General features: G+C 31.3%; 1 protein-coding gene across 1 annotated transcript; it reads right to left on the bottom strand.

Moving 5' to 3' along the window:
- Positions 1-875: 875 nt before the first annotated feature.
- LOC133174852 (uncharacterized) lies at positions 876-20,911 on the bottom strand. The gene is made up of 4 exons (XM_061309951.1): positions 20,477-20,911; positions 20,096-20,281; positions 9,160-9,321; positions 876-1,826 (listed from the first exon to the last, which is right to left on the bottom strand). The coding sequence occupies exons 2-4, from the start codon at positions 20,151-20,153 to the stop codon at positions 1,594-1,596; spliced, it is 453 nt and encodes a 150-aa protein (XP_061165935.1). The 5' UTR covers positions 20,154-20,281; positions 20,477-20,911; the 3' UTR covers positions 876-1,593.
- Between the last annotated feature and the right edge of the window lie 2,638 nt (positions 20,912-23,549).

Below are 23,549 nucleotides of genomic sequence, written 5' to 3'. Positions count from 1 at the left end.
CTGGGTTTTTTCTTTTATAAATGAATAGATGACCAATCAATTACTGAGTTCCATTTCTATTGAACAAATAGTTTTCTGTGATGTCAAAACGCCTAGTCTTTCATTTATCATAAGGAAGAGTTTTATAAATTGCTGATGTCATTAATTTTGGGGGAAAGTTAATTTAAATTTTCTAAATGAAATATATGGAGATAACAAACTCAAAAGTCCATTCAAACAATACAAACAATACAAATCAGGAGCAGAGCAAACACGGACCTCTAAAACATCAGAGACGGGATCGGTTGCCATGGAGGAGTGAGCATCTCCTGCCATCCTGTCACACCCACCGTGTGCTCCTTGTCATAATCGGGAAAAAACAGGAAAACTCGTCGACAATTCAATATTTATTGATTTTTTTATTAACCCACATTTATTTGATACCAACATGTAAATATGTTGAAGCATAATACGTATGAAGCGTATCCTCTGCTTCTCAGCAGTTGATATATTTGTGAGTTGTAAAGATAAGGGGTTAGTAGAACACATGATGGACCCAATTTATCTTTGTTAGGATTTCATGAATTTTTAGAATTGGAATGTTTAAAGTACTGTCGACTGCTCAAAACATAGTTTTGAAGAAAATCGTCCATTGAAAGGGAACGTTGAGTGTTCGTTGGATTTCCAGATCTAGAATAAAGCTAAGTTTTAGACTTATAAAACGCAGTTGTAATAATGAACCTTGCAAACAATGCAAAGACTATATTGTTGTAAACCTTGAAGCTGGAACCATAACATATTGTTCATGTAGTCTAAATCCCTTTTTAAACTATTTTTAACTATTAGTCAACTGAAAATAAAAATCATACACAAAATATAAATCATACACAAGAAAGTTGAGTATTAATTGTTTATTGTGTGCTAGAATGGCAAGACATACAGGTATGTACTGGAAACATTTATTTTGTTGATCGTTTTGTGAACATTTTATGCGACACAATTCATTCAAGTCTTTATTCTTATTTTTAACTTGATTGTAACCATGCATAGGAAACATATAATAAATGAAATTGAATTGTGTCAGTTTTAAAATTAATATATTCATGATTTAAACTCACTCGAGTGAGTCGTGGTAGGTCGTCACATGTCAACATAAATATGAAAATTTACTGTGATGAAATAAAACATCATTATATCTCACAAATTCGATATGATAAAAGAAACACATCAAAATATGTTATCATCAAAGAATATGAAAAATACACACATCTTTGTAAATAGATTATAAATAAATGGTCAACGATATATCTATTTATCCATTGAAGTGCAAGGAAGATGACACACAAACAATGTTGAAAAATGTCTAAATTGTTTTAAAAATGCTAAATTAAAAATCATACGTAATACATCCAGGTGCTACATCGTAAATGCAGTGATAATGTTCTCTTTGTTCCTGTTTCCTTGCATTATCATCAAAATTACCCAGAGCGTGCTTTACTTGTACTTGAAAAAGGTCACTGGATTATGCTTTAATACTATGAATAAATCTCGGATATTGTAGGTATCTGACGGATTGATACTTTGTTTAATAATGACGAACCGGTGCACTTGGTGCTAGCATGAAATGTGAGAGAAAAAAAGCATTGATATAAACGTAAGAATATATACAGTCACGGCCCATTGGCCACTATGGTTGGCCGCATTACAGCCATCATGATTACAAGACTCCAGACACCCGTCCACTAACTCCTCCCCACGACCATCCCCTGAGTCATACAGGATATCCCCGCAGTGGCTCCCCCAGTCGTAGTCGCCACACTGTCTCACAACGATACCGGAACCATCACCTGCAAAGCCAGAACACAGTCAATTATCACAACGATACCGGAACCATCACCTGCAAACCCAGTACACAGTAAATTATGCAACTTTCAAACAATTATATCTGCAAACACGATAAGGGTGATTTTTGGTATTTTATACCAACCTATAAAGGTATACTGTAACTCTGAAGTAACTGTATCACTAGCAGAATCAAATTCCTTGATTATTAATGTACATATTGAATAAAATTTGATATATCTTTTTATCAATATCCAGGTTCATCTTTGTGAAACCAAATAATTTTGAATAACCACGAAAGTGCAAGTAAAAAAGATCAATCTTTAGGTTTATATAGATCAAACATCTTCCACTCAAATAACACAACATTTTTTTTATTTTATTAAAGTACTACAAATTTTTGGCAGATAGAAGTAGCAGAAATTATATATAAAGTGTTACTGGATGAAATTGATCGCTATAGATCACCGCTATTGTTAGAATAGGATAGCTTTTTTAAAAAATATATACAATGCGCAACTTCTAGATAATAACGGAATCACATTTTCCCCATTATGTTGAAAAAGAAAAAAATTGCAGTTATGTTTACAATCTTGAACATATAGATATGACCTACCATTAGTAGGGATGTTTTTTTCTTCTTCATTATTCAGCTTTATATATTTTTTATATCAATAATGAATCTTAATTAGCGTCATGTAAAAGAGATTGAGAATGATTAAGAGAGAACTACTTTCGGCAATGAATTTGTAGTTCCAGCTTCTCCGGTGCCTTAGGTGTAATAATTCGTGTATTATTTAATTAATTCGGGTCTCCCCAGGCAGTCTTCTCCCCTGATAATTGCATTTTGAAGTATTTTATAACGATGGACCGGTATCGCCGATAAGGATCCGTAATATGTCCTTAAGCCGGTGACAGTGTTCCGTAACTTGGTAATTTCAGCTTTGTGTTAAGGCGAGGAAAAATCAATAAATATGAATTTTGTGAACGATTAGCTTTCACTTCAAAGTAAGTCTTCATAAATCATTAGTGCTTGTTAAACGTTATTTAGATTGAAATTCTTTATATCATTTTTTTTAATGAAACGTTTGTACGTGTTAATATTTTGTAAAAGATCTTTTCAGACGAATCTTATCTCTTTCATTGATTTAATATTTTTGTGAGATGATTATAATTTTGTGCTAGATACAGGATACACGTATATCTTGAATAGTGAGGTAAAATTATCTTTTTTATTGGAAAAATTGAAATAGCCCTACACCCCGTACATCACGTTGCTTTTTTCTTCAAAACCTTTTTTTCATTATACTGATAAAAGTTAAAACATGAATATGAAACAAAATCAGAGCTGCCAATTTATTGATTTTTGTCAGAGAAGACCATTATAATATTGAGTCCTGTTAATGCTCAGATGCCATAAGCTTTTTTCATACATTTTTCTCTGAAAGTGCTATCAGAAATCGGAACTATTCTTAACTCTAAGAAGCAATACATAACAGTTTACCAAAGAACTAGCAAGTAAAAGGTATCCCTGTCGTTCCTATATATTCATTTGTCATTTTTTAAAATGAAATAAATTATTATACACTGTTCTTACAAATGAATTGATTTTATATATTTGTATGACTTGTATATGTACAAATCCTAATTACAAAGGGAACAAATGCAATCATTTGATGGATTTCTTGATGAAATATATTCACTTTCAAATAAAAGCATCTTCATGTGACAACATTTTTTTTTGGGGGGGGGGGGGCTTATTTATTTTTGGGAGACGTTTAACTTGCTTTATAGCATACAATGTTCCGTGTACAAAAAAATGGCAAATTATACAATCTATTTTTTTTTTTAATTTCTTAATCAAAATAACAGCAGGCATGGGGTTTTCAGTTATAACCCCTTATCCAAGTGAATTGAAAATTGTATACATCTATTACTCTTAGAAAATAGATTTTTAAAATTATAAATCCAAAGATTTAGAAAAAAAAATTTTTTTCTATAACATCACCGATATTGAAAATGGCGATGTGATTCCCAGCATCCGCGGTTAATCAGCGTTAGGCTTGATCGATTTACTTCTCACTCGGCGCAAACTAATGATACAATTTGTGTCTTGATGGAAAAGCTGACGTTGCTTATTCTTATTTTTCCTCACAAAATTTAGATAAACAATTTTGAATGGAAGACTCTGCTGATAGTTCAGAATCAAGATTGTTAATTAGAGTTAATGTGAAAAACAGCAGGCGTCATTCAGGAACATTTAACTTGCTCCTAAAGAGAAAAAGTTCAACGCTGAAAAACAGCATGTATATATATTTGACATAACTTAAATATTAAATTGCTGAGGTAATTCAAGACTTGTTTTTTAATGAATCCTCAAAGGATGTAGATAATTTTACCAAATAAACAGAAAATCGAGTATATAAAAAAATATATATATTCAATAGGGGAGCTACTATATGAGTATGGATTTTTCGTCTTCTACTGATTATTTTTTTTTTTAATGAAGGGTATTTTTAAATAGCATATAAAAATTCAAAACATATATATTTATCTAAAAATAATATTCAGGGAATTGGAAAATATTTTCTCTTCTGCAATTTTACAAAAGACGTCATACGTATTATGTTCTTCTTTGTTAGAAAAATAATTACTACTTCGAGTGATGGTTTTACAATCTTTTATTCCAAGTACCAGTGATTTAATTTCCTACATAAATGCTTTCTTGCATTTACCCAAGACTTATTTAAGTATTGAGTTTCGGAAATAGGGCTTCGGCAAGAACTAAGTAGTTCTTTTATCTTTGGCTATGGATTTCCTTCGTTTGCCTCTTTTTTGCGAAAAACGTGTCACGGGTAGGCAAACTCCAAAGAAATTTCCGCTTGTTTACTATTATAGCTAATTGAGGATTTGTTGCTACGGCAGTTTCAATAAACCAAATTTCTATATAAGGTTTCATTTGTAGGTGGAGCAAACTAGGAACATTGAAAAACTATTCTGGCTGCAGAATTTTCGAGGTAGAAAGATTACCTTAAAATAAATCTGGGAGCTTTATTATTTTTATTTAGCTCAGTATTTAACATGTCGTCAGGAAATCCTGTAGCTATAATGAATGTGTTTGAAATGAAAACAGACATTTTATCCACAGCAATACACTTTACACTGTGACTTGAACTTTGACGGGGGAATACTTACTAATATAAAAATGTTTATATTGTTATACAATCATTAGAGGAAAAACTAATAATTGTAACCATCAGTATGTTAAGTTTTTACTTTTTTTTTTCAATTCCATAGCAGTTAAACAAGATGGTAAGAAACCCATTCACTTGTATTGGATAATTTGATGTGAAACATTATTTCTTAATTGAGTTCTTGCTTTCTTAATGAATATGTGATCAAACTTCTTATTTACGCTCTTAATTCAAGACTAAATTATCTGAAAAATGTCGATTCAAGATAGTGAGATAATTTTTTGCATTCGACTTTCGCAAAAATAACAATCTTTTATGTAGCAAGCGATACATGTACGTACTCTACATAATCGTGCTTTCAGACAATTTGAAATTTAAAGATCCTCATATTACCTCATGTTTAACTATCGTGCGCATGCAAATCTGTATTTAATAAAAGGGTGACATTCTGAAGTTAATATTAATGTACAGAGAAATTTTCGTCGATGAAGAATGATGATAAAACCTATAGAAATTTATTAATATTTCATTACTGGCTAACTATGAATAATAAAAATATTTTGATTACCATTGATTTTCATTAGTTTACACTTCAACATGATTGACAAGATTAAACATCATTTTTTAGTCAGAATTACTCATAAATCTCTTTTTTATAAGTTACAATGAAATAGACTTGAATGAATTAAATCTTTTGAATCCCCCACCCCCCCCCCCCCAATAAATAAATAAGATGAAAAAAAATCAATAACAGATACGTCAAGATCTCAACAGTCCAATTATCAAATAAGCAACTTTCATATACTTATAAAACACATTTCAAGCACGATAAACAAAAATCAATAAAATTATGCAAGATTTAAAAAGTCATAAAAATACTTCTTTATCCACAAAACAAATATGACAAAGAAAGAAAGCAGCCATTGATTTTATATTCCTTTGATCTATAATTCACTGTTTCTTATCATGCAGTTATACTGTGGTGGAGACCGTCACGGTAGCTCAATCGGCAGAGCGCTCGCTCCGTGATCGGAAGGTCGTGGGTTCGAACCCTCGCCAAGCGCTCGGCACTTTGAAGTGGAAGTTGCGCACTCGGAGCTCCTCGGGTGGCTCGTACCTCGCACATGGAGTGTAGCGGAATCAGCCGAGGATTGCCGATTGAAAGTTGCGGGCTTTGAGATGAGACCTTAAAAGCCGAGGTCCCGTGACACGGCAGGCGTTGGCACGATAAAGATCCTTCACTGCTTAATGGCTCTGAGTACCGAATAAAGTTCTACACTTGAGGCCCTTATATGGTGACGTCTGAACATGAGGGAAAAATTCTCGAACGGAACGTAAAATAATATACAATCAATCAATCATATATTGTGGTGGAGAAATACAAAAGATCAATTATAATGTAATAAATACATCATAATGTAATTTTGCTTTTCTTTTTTTTTCTTTCTTTTTTTCTTGTTGGCTTTGACTTTTATGATAATTTCCAGGTAAGGGTACGACTATTTCAGCGAACAAAGAAATAAACAACAGAGCTGTTTTCGATGTCCTTAATTTCATTAAAAAAAAGTGTTCCAAAACAGTCAAAATATCACTAATGTCAATAAAGATCAGTATAAACCATGAAAGATATCAAAAGACGTGACTTTTCATTACTTTTAAAAGATGTCAGTATTTCTTTACTTAATATATTAGTATTTCTTTACTTAATATGTCAATATTTCTTTTCCCTTTTTTTTTTTTTTTTTTTTTTTGGCATGCAAAAAGCATGTTACGAATAGATACATACATTACTACTTAACTGGTTCAAATCTTGACAAAATGATGCAAAACATGAAAAAAAAATTATTTTGTGTGAAAACATGTACACGAGTACAGATTTAGAGAAAGCCCTAGGCATATGAAGGTGTTATACCTAATTTTTTTTAGTAACTCTACTTTCATACTTCGAATCAATTTGTCATTAATCAAGCTCATCACCCACAGTTAAGTCGTACCAATCTCGAATATTCTGCCAAAATTGCAGAAAAAAAATTACATAACCCGTATATTGTTTTGTAAAAGGATTATGTATTATCTTTTCTTCAATTAAGAATTCCATTATATTCTATAGAATTCAAAATTTCCAATTTGTTGTGACCTAAGTTATATTTGTCTCAATGAATTTCATTTATCATAACACCGTCACGGTAGCTCAGTCGGTAGAGCGCTCGCTCCGTGTTCGGTAGGTCGTGAGTTGGCCGCGACTGACCTATATCAATAAAAAACAAGAAAACATTTAATTATGTAACCATCAATTGTCGCCCGGGAAATAAATAAAGTAAACAATGGAAATGAGTCTTGATCATCAAACCGCTTCGATATGTGTGAAAAAGGCATGCGTCTAAATGATGGAGACGATAGTCGAGAATATTTTGAAAACTTATAGTCGGATGAAAGTCGAACAAAAACGATACCCTTTTAAACTTTATCAATTCCTCAAGTAAATGTTGGCTGCATAAAATATAATTTGAAACCAGACACATGCATCACCTATTTTCAAAAATGTCTTTCACTTTGAGAATATAAAACACGAACTGTGTAAAGTACATTTTTACGTTTTTATGCGATAAGTAAAATTCGATGTTCTAAAAAAGGGACCTGTCGTTTTTTCGATAGTAAATGATAAGCAACTTTATATATTAAATATGAAAAACATATATACTTTTACAGATTCACTTTATGGAAGTAAATGTATTGTATATCTCGTAATTTATAAAGGGAAAGAACATTCTGATTAACAATCTTTTTAATGTTTAGAAAACCTTTAATTCTGAATAACTTCTCCCACCTCAATCCCCATATACCAACACTTAAACTTATATGTATAGAGCAGCCCGGTCCTCCGGGCTGCAATAAGTAGCAACTGTTCATTCGCCAAGCGCTTGGCACTTCGAAGTGAAAGTTGCGGGTCCTTCGGATGAGACTTTAAAAACCGAGGCCCTGTGTCGGCAGGCGTTGGCACGATAAAGATCCCTCACTGCTCAATGGCCCTGAGTGCCGAGTGATTTTTAAGGGCTAAATAATTGTCTTTTGTGAAATACGTCAAAGTACATTATAATTGATTCATATTTTTTTTTATCCAGGGCCGAATATCTCTTTTAGCAACTAACATTTCATAGCATCTTTCATCCAAATAGTTTTTCTTCAAGAGTTGACCTACAGAAAACTACCTAAAATGTTCTTTTTATTATTAGGTATGAAATTTAGTCTACTTTTAAAGAGATGCCGTTAATAATGTTCAAACAAATTGTAAATATTCCAATAAAAAGTTACCGTTATAAAGATTTAATGTTTGTATTCAGTTTGATAATGTTCACGTATACTTTTCTCAAGAAGGCTTAAAAGCATTCAAAATTCCAGGTTATTGAATACACGTTGGCATTTGTACCGGTAAATATTGATGCTGTAAATGATCCTTGAATTCTTTACATAACCATTTTTTAATATATGTATAGAGGACAAAGTGAAGATGATAATCAATGTTTTGACTTATTGGATAAGTAATGTACTTTTGAAAATATAAAAAAAAAAACTATCCCACTCTTCAAATGTAAATCTTATACGGTATCAATTTTGATGCACCAGATGCGCATTTCGACAAATTCTCTCTTCAGTGCTCGCTCATGCCAAAATGTAGGAAATTCGAAATATTTAAATTAAGAAAACTTTGATAGGTTGAAAAAGGGAGGAGGGTCCAAGGAGAGCTATGTATGAGGGAGATAATCCTTAATTTTGAAATAAATTTACCGTATTTTCAAGCTAGCACCGAAGTACTTAGCTACTGGGCTGTAAAGACCCTCGGAAACTAACAATCCACCAGCAGAGGTCTCGACCCAGGGGTCATAATGTAAAATCAAATCAAATAGTTCCAGAAATCTAATTGTAAAACATTAAATTTTCTGTTTAGTACATTTTCGTCGGTATTCCTTTTGACTTTATAAAGTAAGAAGTTCCTGTTGTTAAATCAGTGAGAAAATAAAAATGTCCGTGGCAATATAGATTTTATTAAGTGCGTATTTACAGAATTTCATCGTTTAAAATCTGATAAATGTAAATATTCCGCTAGAAAGTTGTACATGTAGTATTATTTACACAGTAAACTTACTTCTTCTTCCTTTCAACTTTATGCAGTGAGTGCCTTTGAAGAATTCGAACACGCAGGTTCTACTGATGAAGAGAGAGGTGGTTAGGTCCCTTTTAAATTCGTCTTCACAAGCCTTGTTTTGGCCATTCAAGGAAGTACAGACATAACAGTCTATAGAATATACTGAAAAATCAAAAATAAAGATGACATAACAGTCTATAGAATATACTGAAATAGACAGGGAATATAAAGACATAACAGTCTATAGAATATACTGAAGAAGCAAAAATAATAAAGATATAACAGTCTATAGAATATACTGAAAAAGCAAAAATAAGGAAGACATAACAGTCTATAGAATATACTGAAAAAGCAAAAATAAGATGATATAACAGTCTATAGGATATACTGAAAAATCAAAAATAAAGATGACATAACAGTCTATAGAATATATTGAAAAATCAAAAATAAAGAAGACGTAACAGTCTATAGAATATACTGAAAAAGAGCAAAAATAAGGAAGACATAACAGTCTATAGAATATACTGAAGAAGCAAAAATAATTAAGATATAACAGTCTATAGAATATACTGAAAAAGCAAAAATAAGGAAGACATAACAGTCTATAGAATATACTGAAGAAGCAAAAATAATTAAGATATTACAGTCTATAGAATATACTGAAGAAGCAAAAATAAGGAAGATATAACAGTTTATAGGATATACTGAAGCCGTTCAGGTATATACTGTTATGTCTGTTATTCCTGATTTGGCTACTTCAATATTCTCTATAGACTGTTATGTCTTTATATCCCTGTCTATTTCAGTATTTCCTATTGACTGTTATGTCTTCCTTATTCTTGCTCCTCTCTCTCTCTCTCCATAGAGAATACTGAAATACCATAATGAAAGAAATGTAGACATAACTGTTTGTAGAATAATACTGAACAAGCAAAATAAGAAAGTACGGGCATAACAATCTAAAGACAATATTGAAATAGCATAATGATAGAAATATAGACATTACAGCCTATAGAAAATGCTAAGAAAATCAGAAAATACAGACATATCAAAGAGAATACTGAAAAAATAAGAACAGGAAGTGTGTTCAACATAGTCTATTATAGAGAATAATGAACTAACAGATATATAATAACCTATATTAAATACTTAAATAGTAAAATTGAGTAAATATTTATGCATGCACCTGCATAGTACAAGAGACAAAATGTATGAAATTAAGGTCAATGTATTTTTCATTTCATTATACCTTTAATTGATGATTCTGAATTCGAAAAGAAGAGTACAGAAATCATTACTCAGTATCTTTCAAGGTAAAATTGAAGTAAAATCTTTTATAATCAAAAGAGAATCTGGTAAAATAAAATTGTACCATAATAAATCCTTTCTTTGTTAGTTTGAATCTCAGAGTTACAAGCTGATATGCTTATTGTAACATAGGCCATTGTTGGCAGTCAGTCAAAATCCAGGCAGGTGCACTTATACTGATTATTCCAGGGTGTTCTCTTACGTGATTAATGAGCTAAACAAGTTAATGTTATTAGACTATTTTTATTTATTTTGTGGCCATCACAGCATACTAATAGACATAAACAATTCAACGGTATGTTTATTTGTATTTTACTGACTTGAGTTTCAATATAGTGTAAACCAACTTTTGAATTTAAAGGCTCGTGTAAGTAAATAAGTTACCAGTTATTCTAAATTTAGTTATAAATTGATAAATTTAAGCGCGCATTTTCATTTATATTAAATCGTTTAATAGGATTTGATGGACACATAGTTTAGCACAATAACACAAAGGCACTATGAAAGGTCATATTAAGAAAATGTTATTTCAAACCTGCTTGTTTGTTTATATGCAAGTTGCAACAGAAAAAATTCTGTACATAGCATTTCTTTTGTATGATTGAGAAAGGCAAAAATCACTTTCCTACTCAATAAATAAATTACAATGATGTACCTGTAATGCATGTATCCTTCTAAACATTTAAGACATAGTTTGTTTGTTTTTTTTTTAATTTATCAAGTAAAGATTATAGTATGAAAGCAACTGTGCCTACCCCCTTATTTCATTTTTTCCGAATATTTTAAGCGATTCCAAGGACATTTCAAGGAAATGCAATAAACATTTACACAGTGATAATACTATAACCTCCGACAGAGCTATCTCCTGGCATTTCTCTGCATTTGTGTATCAGTGTTAAGTAAACAATAAAACACTTCGTCTTGCAATACAGATATCTCAAAGGGCGTAACATAAAAATAAAACGCTCTATGCTTATATTTTACAAATGTTTTGATTGTGATCAGAATGGCTAGGAACAGAGTAGTCAGCGCTGTGAATCTCTCTTCTCAGGAGAAACTCAATAAAAACCTCAAGAAAATCAACAAGAAGTCCGTAATTACTAAGTCACCATGACCTTCACTCAGTGCTTGAAATCGAATGGAAGATCTTGGTATTAATTTCGCAGTAATAGAGAGCTAATGTCCTAGAAGCTTTTATAAGATAACAAGATTTTTTCTCTGTATGAAATGAGATTAAGGTGCCGAAATAAAACAATTTACTGCACTAAAATTGACTTTTTTTTAAGCGAAAGAAACCAAAAGAAACTTTCTTCAAGAAGGAAAACCATTTACAATAAAGCTTCCATTTAATATGTATTCGTTACTGAAAATATTAAGAAGAAAAGAAAAAAAACTGAGACAGACATACAAGTATATATAACGTACACACACATTACGTAAAATGTTTATAATTGTTGCAGTTTTTTTCCTACATGTCTTTTATACATGTAAAATTTTTATAGGCATAAAAAGAAATATTGATTTTCGAGAAGACTACACTACTGACAGTCCCATATATATTAATCAGCTTTCAATGAAGCAAAAATTCAAACATAAAAATGATTGTTTTCGTATAATTTAACGCATTTAAGATGTACATCATTTAAGTATAGAATTTTTTTTATAAAGGATATTTTACAGATTATATTGAAAAAGGTCTCATGCAGCGAACCTAACCAGGCGCCAACACGATCTAATTCAATGTATCTATTTTCAGTTAGGATCCATTTTCGAGTATAAGACTCGACATACGATTTGAACCCTTATTGGGAAATTCAATCAGTTGTTATTGTGTTATATACATTTGGAGGGAGGATGCTAATTTCATTCAAAATAAATGAGGATGCCTAATCTATTGTTCACCTAATAAGGTCTACTCAAATCCTATTTTATAACTGGACGACCTTTATCCAAAACTTTGGCGATAAAATCAATGCCTAAATTATTTTATTTATAGTAAGCCACAGACCTAGTTCAACTCATAATTCTTTTAATATTTTTTCTCTGTATTTTCCGGTGTGATTTTCTTTTCCATAATTATATAGATTGGTGAAAATCTAATACACGCGATGTGCACCGCGTTTGGTATCTGTGTCTGTATACAGCATAAGCATCTATATATTTTACTCACAACTTCATACCATACTGGGTTTATATCTCTCGGTTGGATTGATACGCAAGAGCATGCTCTGCGTATGTACGATTTCTAAAACGAGGTAGGTTATTGACAAACAAGTTGATGAAACAAGAAAAAACAGCAGTCTCGTGTAATGTCGTCATTTCTGTAATTGCATCTTACACATAAATCACTTTTTAAAAAGTTTTTTCCTCCAATCCTTTTATTCAAATAAATCTTGGGACCAAATACAGTGTCTTATTCTTTCTTGAATAGACACATTAAATATTGTGGCAAAGAAAAAGTTTCAAATTACAAATAATCAATTATTTGACCTTTCTGGAATCCAAAAATGTCTTTCTCCTGGTATTAAGAGCTAAACAAACAATAATTTTACAGTCTTAAGCTTTTACTGAATTTAAGCAGAATTGTCAAATTTACCGATGTCTTATACATGTATAATCAGAATAGATAGTAAAAAGTCGGAGTCTATGATGTAAATTTTATATATTACATATAAAGTGTTAATTTTAAGCAAAGAGTGGATTTTTTTCTATACATTGACAATCTATTTGCTATATTTGTCACAAATGATAGAATTCATAAGAGTAACTTTAATATATGATTTGGGACCAGCAAAAAACACTTCACATAAAAAACTCTGTCTGCATGGAGAAATAGGAATCCAAACTTTACAATACTGCAAATACTGTAAAGAGAAAAATTGATTATTTTCTTCTGAAAAAGAAACTTCCACTTCAAAATAAAGTTCCTAACGTAATATTTTTGTACGATATTCAATCATGGGTTTATAATTGAATATAGTTTAATTGGCTTTGTAGAATTCTAATTTATTGTAAGAACTCAAATGTGATGCAGATTTTTAGAAACAAGGGTCCAGACTAAGTTTTGCTCAAAAGCTCAGGATTGAACATCCAAAACTTTAGAGGTTGGGTTGGGTGCCATGGAAGATTGAGAATTCACTGTCGACCCGTCACACTTGCCGTGTGCTCCTCGTCATGATCAGGAAAAACGGAAAAAAAATCTTCAGACAATTCACAAGATAATTCTGATCCGGATCTTATCATTTATCTGATCTCTTCCAGTATTTGAGTATTTTTGTCAAAATAAAACAATAATAAAAATCATTTCATGGAAAAAGCTGTTTAAAGCTTAAGAGAACAATTATGTTCCTAAAAGGATAAGAAGTGTAATATTTTGTTGGTCAGAATAGGCATTATAGATATTTTTATGGAAATTGTTTATTTGTGTTGTTCACAATCAATGTAGTAGTATTGCAGATTAACAGAATGGAAACAAAAACAAATTCCCATGCATCTAAAATACTTTTAGTTCTGTCTGAATTGAAATTAAAAGTCTTTGTTTAGAATGTACTTACATATTTCACAATAGAATAGTCCCACATTGCTGTCTAGCCATAGGACATAAAGACTTAAGATATGTAGATAAAATGTTTTTTTAAAGAAAAAAATCAAAAACCGTGCAACACTTATTGAGTTTTATAAAATCATTCTTCTGATATGTTTTTAAAAATGCATTTCTATAACGATATCTTTCTTTAACAGAAACAGTTAGTTCCTCATAATTTTACTAAAACTGATCTTATTATATACAAGTAATTTATTTATCCCTATAAATATATTCAAGTGCAAACGGTTCAAAAATATATATTCATCGAATTTGAAGCCATATTCAGTGGAGGGTCAGTGCTTGTGCAACTGCAATCCTGTCAGAAACGACACCTCAAACAATGTTGTAAACAAATTCTTCAACGGTTGGAAGCAGATCTGCTTTAATTACAAAAGCCCAAAAACTTAAGGTCATCATTAAATCTTGATGATTTTATTACAAACTGTCTGCTTAAATATATCTGTTTATTTTTTTTAAGATTAACACTATTTGTATTCACATACAAAAGAACGTTTTTTTGCAAAATTACGTCTTTGTCCTAGTCGTAAGTACGTTTATAAAACGGGGCCCAGCTATTTATCTGACCAGAAAAAACATGAAGCAAGCCCAATGCTGGACTTTTTTTGTGAAAATTTCGACATGTTATGATATCTTACACTATGAAATGAAAGAATAGACGTTATAACTTGTAATCTGGACATTTTTAAAATATTTCTGCGATGGAAGGTTGTTAATGAAAATGGTATCATCATGCAGCCTTTAATGCATTAATTTAATCACTACCAAGCTATCTAATAAAACATTTATGGACTCTGTAGGTGGTTAATATGTTTTAATATTCAACAGATCTAGAAAAATATGATGATTGACTTAGGTTTCACCTCGGTCAATATTGATAATTTTCTGGTGAATATCAAATCACATTAACCACCTTAAAAGTCCATAATTGTATATTATTTCATGCTAAAATACACAGGGTTCATAATTTAAAAAAACGAAAACTATCACCCAGTGCAAATTCAGTTAAGTTGTGCCCATCTTAATTTTTTGGTCACAAACAAAAACAATATTTCTAAAGAGCTTGATAAAAAAAGAGTGTTTCCTTTCAAAGAATATATTACCCTGCAAAAAATTCATCATACTGAAATTTATCATTAAAAGGTATTTTGAAACATAAAAATATCGAGAAACTCTCAGAAAACTAGTGTCATAAACTGACTGTATGCATAGACATTGTATCTTTGTTGCATAAATATAATCTTAGCTAGTATATTTCATCAATTTTTATCACTGAAGTAAAATATAAGGGTACTGTATCAAAAATCAGTTAGTATAATAAGGCTGATAAAATTTATACCTCACGGTCACAAAAATTTTATTGCCCTGATATCCTTTGACCTTTGATGATTTCCTTTTTTAAATATTTTGTTTTTTGTTGCACAGGCCCGTAGCAACGGTTTCAAAAGGGAGGGGGGCAAAAAGTCTGACAAGCAAAAATAAAACCTAAACTGACCAAGAAAGGAGGGTCAACTTCCAAAAATTATCTGACATGCAAAGAAAAAAAAGAAAAGAAAACCTAATTTACTGTGCAAATCCTGGAATTTGCCAGTGCGCGACCTTATAACAATAGAAAGTGGGGAGTGGGGTGGGGGTTGGGGGCAACCAGTGTTTAAAGAAAAAATTACTTTAGCAAAAAATATACTCAGAAAAAGTAGGTGGGGCGGGTCCCCCTGCTGCCCCCCCCCCTCCTTGCGTTCTACGGACCTGTTTCAGTTGTTTTGTAAGAAGAAATATTGATTTCAAAAGGCATTAAAAAATTCAAGTAGCCTATAGAATTCAGAATTTCTTTTTTCTTGTAGCCTACGTTATCATATCTATCTACCTTTAATACGACAACTATAGAGGAAACAAATCACAGAATCGAACCTATCAATGATACAATACTGTTTTCAGAGGTCCATGTTGACTCTGCTTATAATCTTTATTGTTTAAATGGACCTTTTGAGAATGATCACTGTTCGCTACCCCCACACTTCATCATAACGGATTCAGAATGTTGTGCTTTTGTATGGACCAATTAATCATGTATTTGTTAAATATTCTACAGTGATTTACCTTACATTTTATTCATATTATATTGTATTCAGGGTCGAATTTCTCTGTTGGCGATTATATGTTTCAAAAACATCTTTCATCCAAATGTTTTTTTTTTTTTCATTAAGAGCTAAACTACAGGGGCTCGTTTCTCAAAAAGGCCTACGACCAGGCGTCTTAGTCGTAGGCTTAGTCTTACGCCGCTTTCTGAAACGCGATTTAGGCTCGTCTGAATTTTGGCGTAACTTACTTAGTCGGACTTACTTAGGCCCAAATCTACGACTTTTTGAGAAACGAGCCCCAGAAAACTACCAAAATGTTTCCCTCATTATAAGGTATGATATAGAGTGGGTATTTTGTCACGGTCACAACTTTTAAGTGAAAATGGGCGATATACTTTGTTCACCTATTTAAAAACAAATCAGCATTATGCATTATTTCAACTACTTATCTTGTCCATCTCAGAAATATAACAGGGAATTGCTTCTTTGCATTCTTTCCTCCAGAAAGCTTTTTTCATTGCGTTTATTTTTCTTCAAGTAACCTTGAAAAATAATATTTTTGGAGAACGATATTACAAAAAGGGAGTGCAATACGTTCAGACGACGTGAAAATGCATAAAAATCGGTTTATGTATACAGTAATAACTATTATAAGATTTTCAGTATAAATTGTGGCTATTGGAAATCGCCCCATTTGTCATGTAATCTGCTGAGTCCGTTAGTGTCATGTCAGTATTGACAGATGTGTCGCCAAGAGAAGCAGAAAGCTTGGGTTTTGTCTTGTTCGTTCTCGGGTTTTTTTCTGAACCAGCAATCTGCGGAAATTACTTCATCTGATGACATTGAGGTATTGTTCCTTTGTTTTGTAGTTTCGGTTTTCCCTTTCCTTTTGGCTTTGTACTGATTCAAATAAAGACTTCACTCATATTGAAGAGTAGCCACAAGATATCTTCGATCTAATTAGTTTTACCATTTGCGTGGGTTACTGATGTAAATAACTGAGATGGACCACACATGGGAGGTTAATTACATAAGAGTTCGCATTCCCCTTTGGTTGTCTGAGATCATTAAATGTATTTAGAATTGTTTAACTAAAGACAATATTTCAGCAAGAAGTAATTTCGGTTTCTTATTCACGGACTTTCTTATCAACGAAAACAAAACTCCAGCTTTTTTTAATCCAAATAGTTTTCTTTATTTCCAATATTTTGAGCTCTTAGACAAGTTCTTTACATTAAGTTTTGTCATTTATTTTGTAAACAAGTCGACCTTTCTACCTTTTGATCATTTGTTTACTCTTCGTAAAGAACATTTTCTCCAGAAAATGATCAATTGCAGTATTTTTTGTGACAATGTATAATGTAAGCATTATTGGTTATGCTCATTTCACCAGGGAGGATACATTGACATATAATCCCTGTTTAAAATTGGAGAAGGTATTTCAATTTTTACATTCTTAACATTTATAGATATGCCTAAGAAGACAATTGGTAATAAAAGATAACAAATCACTCACTCTGAGAATTCAAGTTTACACGTGTTTCTTTAACATCAAATTATTCTTACAGCATTCAACTAGAAAAATTATATCCTATATTGTGTTGCAGTCAAAAGTTCCTGAGCTGTGACTTTCTCTTCTCTCTTTCACAATTCATAGACGCCAAAGGATATTTCTTAAAATTACATAATTATAAAGATATATATATATATATATATATATATATATATATATATATATATATATATATATATATATATATATATATATATATATATATATATATATATATATATAGTTTGCAGTACTATTAGTACAAGCCATTGCTCCTTTCCATTAAGCAATAATCGTAAAAATAGAATTCTATATAAGATCATACTTAATGTCATGAAAAATGCTTCTTCAAAAACTTATCGAAATGATAAATTTTGATAGTTTATCACAAGAAGATTTAAAACAAAAATACCTCTGTCAATTTTATGTATGTTAAAGTGTTACTACCCGCTGTTCTTGCAAAAAATCATATGATCTACCGGGTACCCAACAATAATATTTTTCTCTATTCTAAGTATTCTCTGTCATTTGTTTCCAAAATATTCTTAGTTATTATGCATTTTTGTGCAACATCACCTTTTGGATCCTCTCACCTGTGAAAGAAGGTGAAGTGGCCTTTGAGTTATATAGTCAGATAAGACGGACATATCAAAGGAGCGCCTAATCAAATATCAAAGTATATATAGCTGACCCATCGAGATACAAATTTGCAACTCAGTCTACGTGGATAATGGCTCATTTTTTTCGAAATCAAATCAAATTGTAGTTTTTTTCCAAGAACAATGTCCTTCAATTGATTCCTTCAGAATGTTTAAAAAACACAGCAGGTCTCCAATCAAAGCTTTATTTGCCAGAATTTCCCCCTACATCCTTCATTGAAGCCAGTGTTAGAGTGTCAAACAGTCAATATTTGGCTAATGAAGCAACTGCAGTTTGACGTGGGTTAAAAGTGCAACCCGGGCTAAAGTGACAATATAATGTTTTATTGAAAAGCACCACCAAGAAAAACGCCCGAGGAGAAAGCAAGGAGACTTCAATTCCATATTCACAATCAATAGAGTGTGATTGGGTTTGACAATATCATTACTGGGGTCTAATTAAAAGTGCATTATTTAAACTTTCAACTTGATATACTGTAGATGGAAAATGCAGGTTTCATTTTTTTCCTTGCTTAATTGTTTAAAATGTAGTATTTAGCCTAGTGTATTTCTAATAAAGTGAATGGCTCATTCATTAAAGTAACCGTAATAGGACCGTCATGGTTTAGCATTGCCATTGTCTTAGTTCTACGTGGATGTCGTAGATTTATCTATTTAAATGCACTCCTGGTTTCTTTTAAGAGATCTCAGATAATTTATGAATACTAGTAGTTACCTTATTTAAATGTTGTCCTCTTTTTTGAATTATAATCTTCAGAAGATAATTCAATTCAAACAATAGATAGAAAAATTACCCTTGAGATCTGGTTATTTTTTCCTAATCAAGTATCGATTGCTTTTACAATGACTTGGAACTGCCATTAAAACAATGCTTTCATTAGGTGAAACGGGATATGTTTAGTGGAATCGGAGGAAAGTAGAAAAAATTTCAATGGAGAGATTCCACATACCGTACGTATGTAACAATTGATTTTCCCTAAATGTACATGTCACTAAAACATTGCATAAAATGTGGGTCTTTTTTTAAAATCTATTTAAGGATTTAATGTGTGCACCAACTTATTCCTGTTAAATAAAAAGGACTTAAAATAAAAAGAAAATATTTGTATATTTTTAAAAATATCATAATGCATATGAGTCATTTTTGCATTCATTGATGTAACGCCAATGGTGACACGTGTTTCAAGCAAACTATTTTTCCCCTTCCTTCATTGTTATTCATACAGAAAATGCTTAGCAATACGACGATTACTCAAAGCAATAACTGTCCTTTGATCTGACTACCCACGCACACAATTTGCTTTTTGAAAGGTCGTAATATTTTATTTTCTTAAAATTTCTTTCCGAGTCAAAATTCTTAATATCCAATGGTTCTTGTAAAGAATGTTCTTAAAATGCTATAATTTATGAAAAATATTATTCAGTATAAGCTGCAAAGAACGTCCATTGTTACAACATTGCTTTTTTATCTTTCACTATCAATTTGAAATAGCTCTATTTGCATAATATTTAAGCCTTTCTTTGTTCCTTAATTTATTCGTATATAATACCTTGTCCTAACCTGCTTTAAACATGTTAAATATGAAAAAAAAATTCCATTCTATTTTTGCTTTTTACTTACATATACATGTAACATTATATGTTCATTCATCCTTTGAAGATCCATTCCACATCATGAAAACGAAATGCTTTTGAATTGAATTTGTACTGGATTAAATATAAAGGGAACACTTACCATGTTTAATCGTCACCAGCATAGAAATCTGCAACAGTAGAACGTCTACTTTCCTCATTATGAAAAAAGACACATTCCTAGAGTTTTGAATATCCACAAAACCTGTTTTTCAGTATCACAGCATTTCGAAGCAAAACTTTTTACTTCTTCTTAATAACCATCTCCAGCGTTTAGCTTTTCAAACTACTGAAAACCACAAAGAGAAAGGGTCCATTATAAAGCTATTTCCATAATTTGGTGGAGCATTCCGAAACCTGGATAATATGTCATCGGAGGCTCTTGATTTCCTTACTTCTGCGACATTCTTACAGCCTCTGTGGACGGGACATGATTGATATTGATTAAAGGAGAAATCTATTATTAATCGTACTAAAACCCTACCTGCAATACCAGTGCTTTCTTAATAAAAAAGACTCGGCAATTCTAGCTAACCATAGTATACAAAATCGTCTTGTTGCTGTTGTTGATAAGAAAAGCTGATAAATAAATATGCTTTAAGATATCTAAAGAGACACCAGCGGCTAACTGATCCACGTTTAGAATGTATCCTGGGTTATCTCCGAGAGAATAGCTTGCTTTCGTGTGAGAAAATACATTAAACGCAATCCTAATCAATACAGGTGCGTGCATCAAATATCAGGAGCAACGAAAGGGGCACTGCCGGTGACTCTATATTATGCAAATAATATAATAATGCATCATATAGAATGCTGATCAATAGTGTTTTTTATACTGAAATGAAAGACTAAATCAATACACATTCCAGCGTTTTGGTTTCTCAATAGAATGTGACGAAATTTGGGCGAAAGTGTGAAATAATAGAAGTGAGGAGATAACCGGTGTATTGGAGTTGTGTGTTGGTCTTTCATTCTGAATGATTCTGTATGATTGACGATGGAAGCTTATATTTACGTCGATTACCAAAATATTAGTTTCGGAGCACTTTTCCTCTTACTTCTTGAATTTGTCACATTTCAATGAGAAAGGGTAATCTATGTGTTTTTCGCATGACAAGAGAATTTTAGAAAAATATTCCATTTATGCTTCGTTTTAGTAAAAATTTTTCATGAAATCCTTATCTTACGGCTGTCTCTTGAGCACTGAAGGGAAATAAGAATCTAGAAATTCCATGACAGTAGCACCAGAAATAAAACAATTCATGTTCGACTGATATTGTGAGTTTTATTTCTGATGAATAACACTTTTGTCAGACATCATTTTACTTCTCTGATACGGATGTTGCTTTCCCTGGTAATAGCTAATAGTGACTGTCCTATTAAATTGTCAGTGGTAGTGTCAAAAGACGATCAGGGTGCAAAGTTATTTGTTTGGCATAATGGTGTCTCTTTATCGTAAACAACGCTTCGAGTCATTTTATCTACACTTTTTTGAATAATTTCATGATTGAGCATACTAAAGTAAGGTTACATATATCATAAATCATCTGCTTAAATAATGTATGGGTGTTTCCTAACATCATGCCAAAAAGAATTAAATTGCAAAATATTTTCATGTTGCACATGCACATCAATAATGATGTAGCTAAAAGCTTCTAAATGACTAAATAAAACACTATTATGGTATGGGTATAAATTCATTTCATGTCGATTACACGATAAACGTGAATAAAGATACGCAGTTCTCAAAAAAGGAAATGATTACAGTTAAACACCACTACTGCATTTGCAAAATGACATGTACAAAGAGTTTATCTCTTTCATTATATTTCAATCCTGTTCATCTAAATTCTATTTTATGTGGAGCTTTTCCTACATTTTAGAAATATTTAACAATGGTATATATGTTGTTAGTTTTCCTCTTAAGGAAATATGGAGATAACGAATAGTATTCAAGCTCAAAGTCCATTAAAACATAATAAATCGGGAGCAGAGCAAACACGGACATCCAAAAACATCAGAGGTGGGAGCAGGTGCCATGGAGGATTAAAATTTACAGTTTTATTTCAAAAGCAAGGTCAGGTCAAGACCATCAACTTTTTCCATGATATCAGGAATAAAAATTACTGTTGCTAATCATGTAATGCACAATTCTTGTTCAAAACATTGAAAGTGTTCTTTTTTCATAAAAATATACCATATAGGATCTATCAGATGATACAACCTTATGAAAAAGGTGAAGACAACGAACAGCGATTGATCTCAAAAATCTGCAAATAATACAGTTCCGTGAAGAGGGCATAAATCAGCTAATTCCCTTTAACATCAGCTTATCTATCAGTAGCCTGCCTCGGAGCGTGCTCTTGGGTATCGAATAAGTTTGGAGATATAAACACCATATACAGATGACAGCGGGATATTTCTACATAGATAAGAAATTTGACGATGGAAAAGTCGAAGTTAACTTGTTTGTCATACAATTTATTTGTTAACTGGCCCATATCGTGTATAGTCAGGTAAAGATCCATATATATGAAAAAAACGTGGCAGACTATGTGGTGTCTTTTATTCTAGTTTACTAGGATATATCGATTCGACATATGAATAAAAGTAACCATTGTTAATTGAGATTAATAATCTAACTAGAATAGATATTTGTTAGACCGAATTTTCTTCATTTTTCTTAAATGTTTAGGGAATAGTTTGAATATGCTTCGAATATTTCATTTTTTCTCATTTTCACATATGGTGGAGTAATCATATAAAGATACAGAATGATACAAAACCAGAATGTTCAGTGATTGTTTGCTCAAATACGTTCTTTAGATTGAAAACTCAAAAACTATCAAGATTGTATGTTTGGAAAAACATCTTTATTTGATATACTTAAAACTTAAGTTAATAATTAATTTAAATTACGTCAAAAATTTCCTTAAGCCTTTTATTTATTTATTCATTATTTTTTTTTTTTGAATGAATGTTAGCTAAATTCATTATTCTGTAGTAATTCTGAGAAACAGAAAAAGAGATATTTTCATACGCCACAGTTATAATAATAATAATAATAATAATAATAATAATAATAATAATAATAATAATAATAAATAATTTCTATAACGTCCTCTATATTAAAACTATCACCCTAAGGCACTTTACATAAATGGAACATAAAACATTTCATAGACTACTTTAAAAATAAAATTAGCCTAATATTGAAACTATTATTAATTTCAAACTCATTTTTTTCCATTTTTATTTGAATTTGTTCAATTATGGGAAGGAAAGAAAGAGTGAGGGAACTAAGGTTTGTATTGTCAATATGAGTTCTTTTCTTTAAATTCCATTGTCAATAGAGTATGAAGAAGATATATATTTTTCTTCATTACCAAGATTTTGAAGTGATTTTGATATTTATAAGTTTTATTTTCGTACATAAATTACAAACCCTCGATTTTTTTGGGGGGTTTCTGTTCAGTATGACTAATAGTTATGGATCAACTTTTTAAAAATAGGAACATTCATTGACCTTGCCCTGTTTTTTTTTTTTTTCTTTTTTT

The sequence above is a fragment of the Saccostrea echinata genome, unplaced genomic scaffold, assembly GCF_033153115.1.
Source record: "Saccostrea echinata isolate AGI-Se365-2 ecotype Australia unplaced genomic scaffold, CSIRO_AGI_Sech_v1 ptg000060l, whole genome shotgun sequence".
Lineage (NCBI taxonomy): Eukaryota > Metazoa > Mollusca > Bivalvia > Ostreida > Ostreidae > Saccostrea > Saccostrea echinata.
Note: the sequence above shows the minus strand (reverse complement) of the source record. Positions and strands in the feature narration are given on the sequence as shown.

Coding starts and splice junctions, on each gene's coding strand:
- LOC133174852 (XM_061309951.1), bottom strand. CDS start 20,153: ATGAGGAAAGTAGACGTTCTACTGTTGCAGATTTCTATGCTGGTGACG. Junction 9,322..20,095: donor GCTGGTGACGATTAAACATG/GTAAGTGTTCCC, acceptor TTGATTTTTCAG/TATATTCTATAGACTGTTAT. Junction 1,827..9,159: donor AAAGTTGAAAGGAAGAAGAA/GTAAGTTTACTG, acceptor CTGGCTTTGCAG/GTGATGGTTCCGGTATCGTT.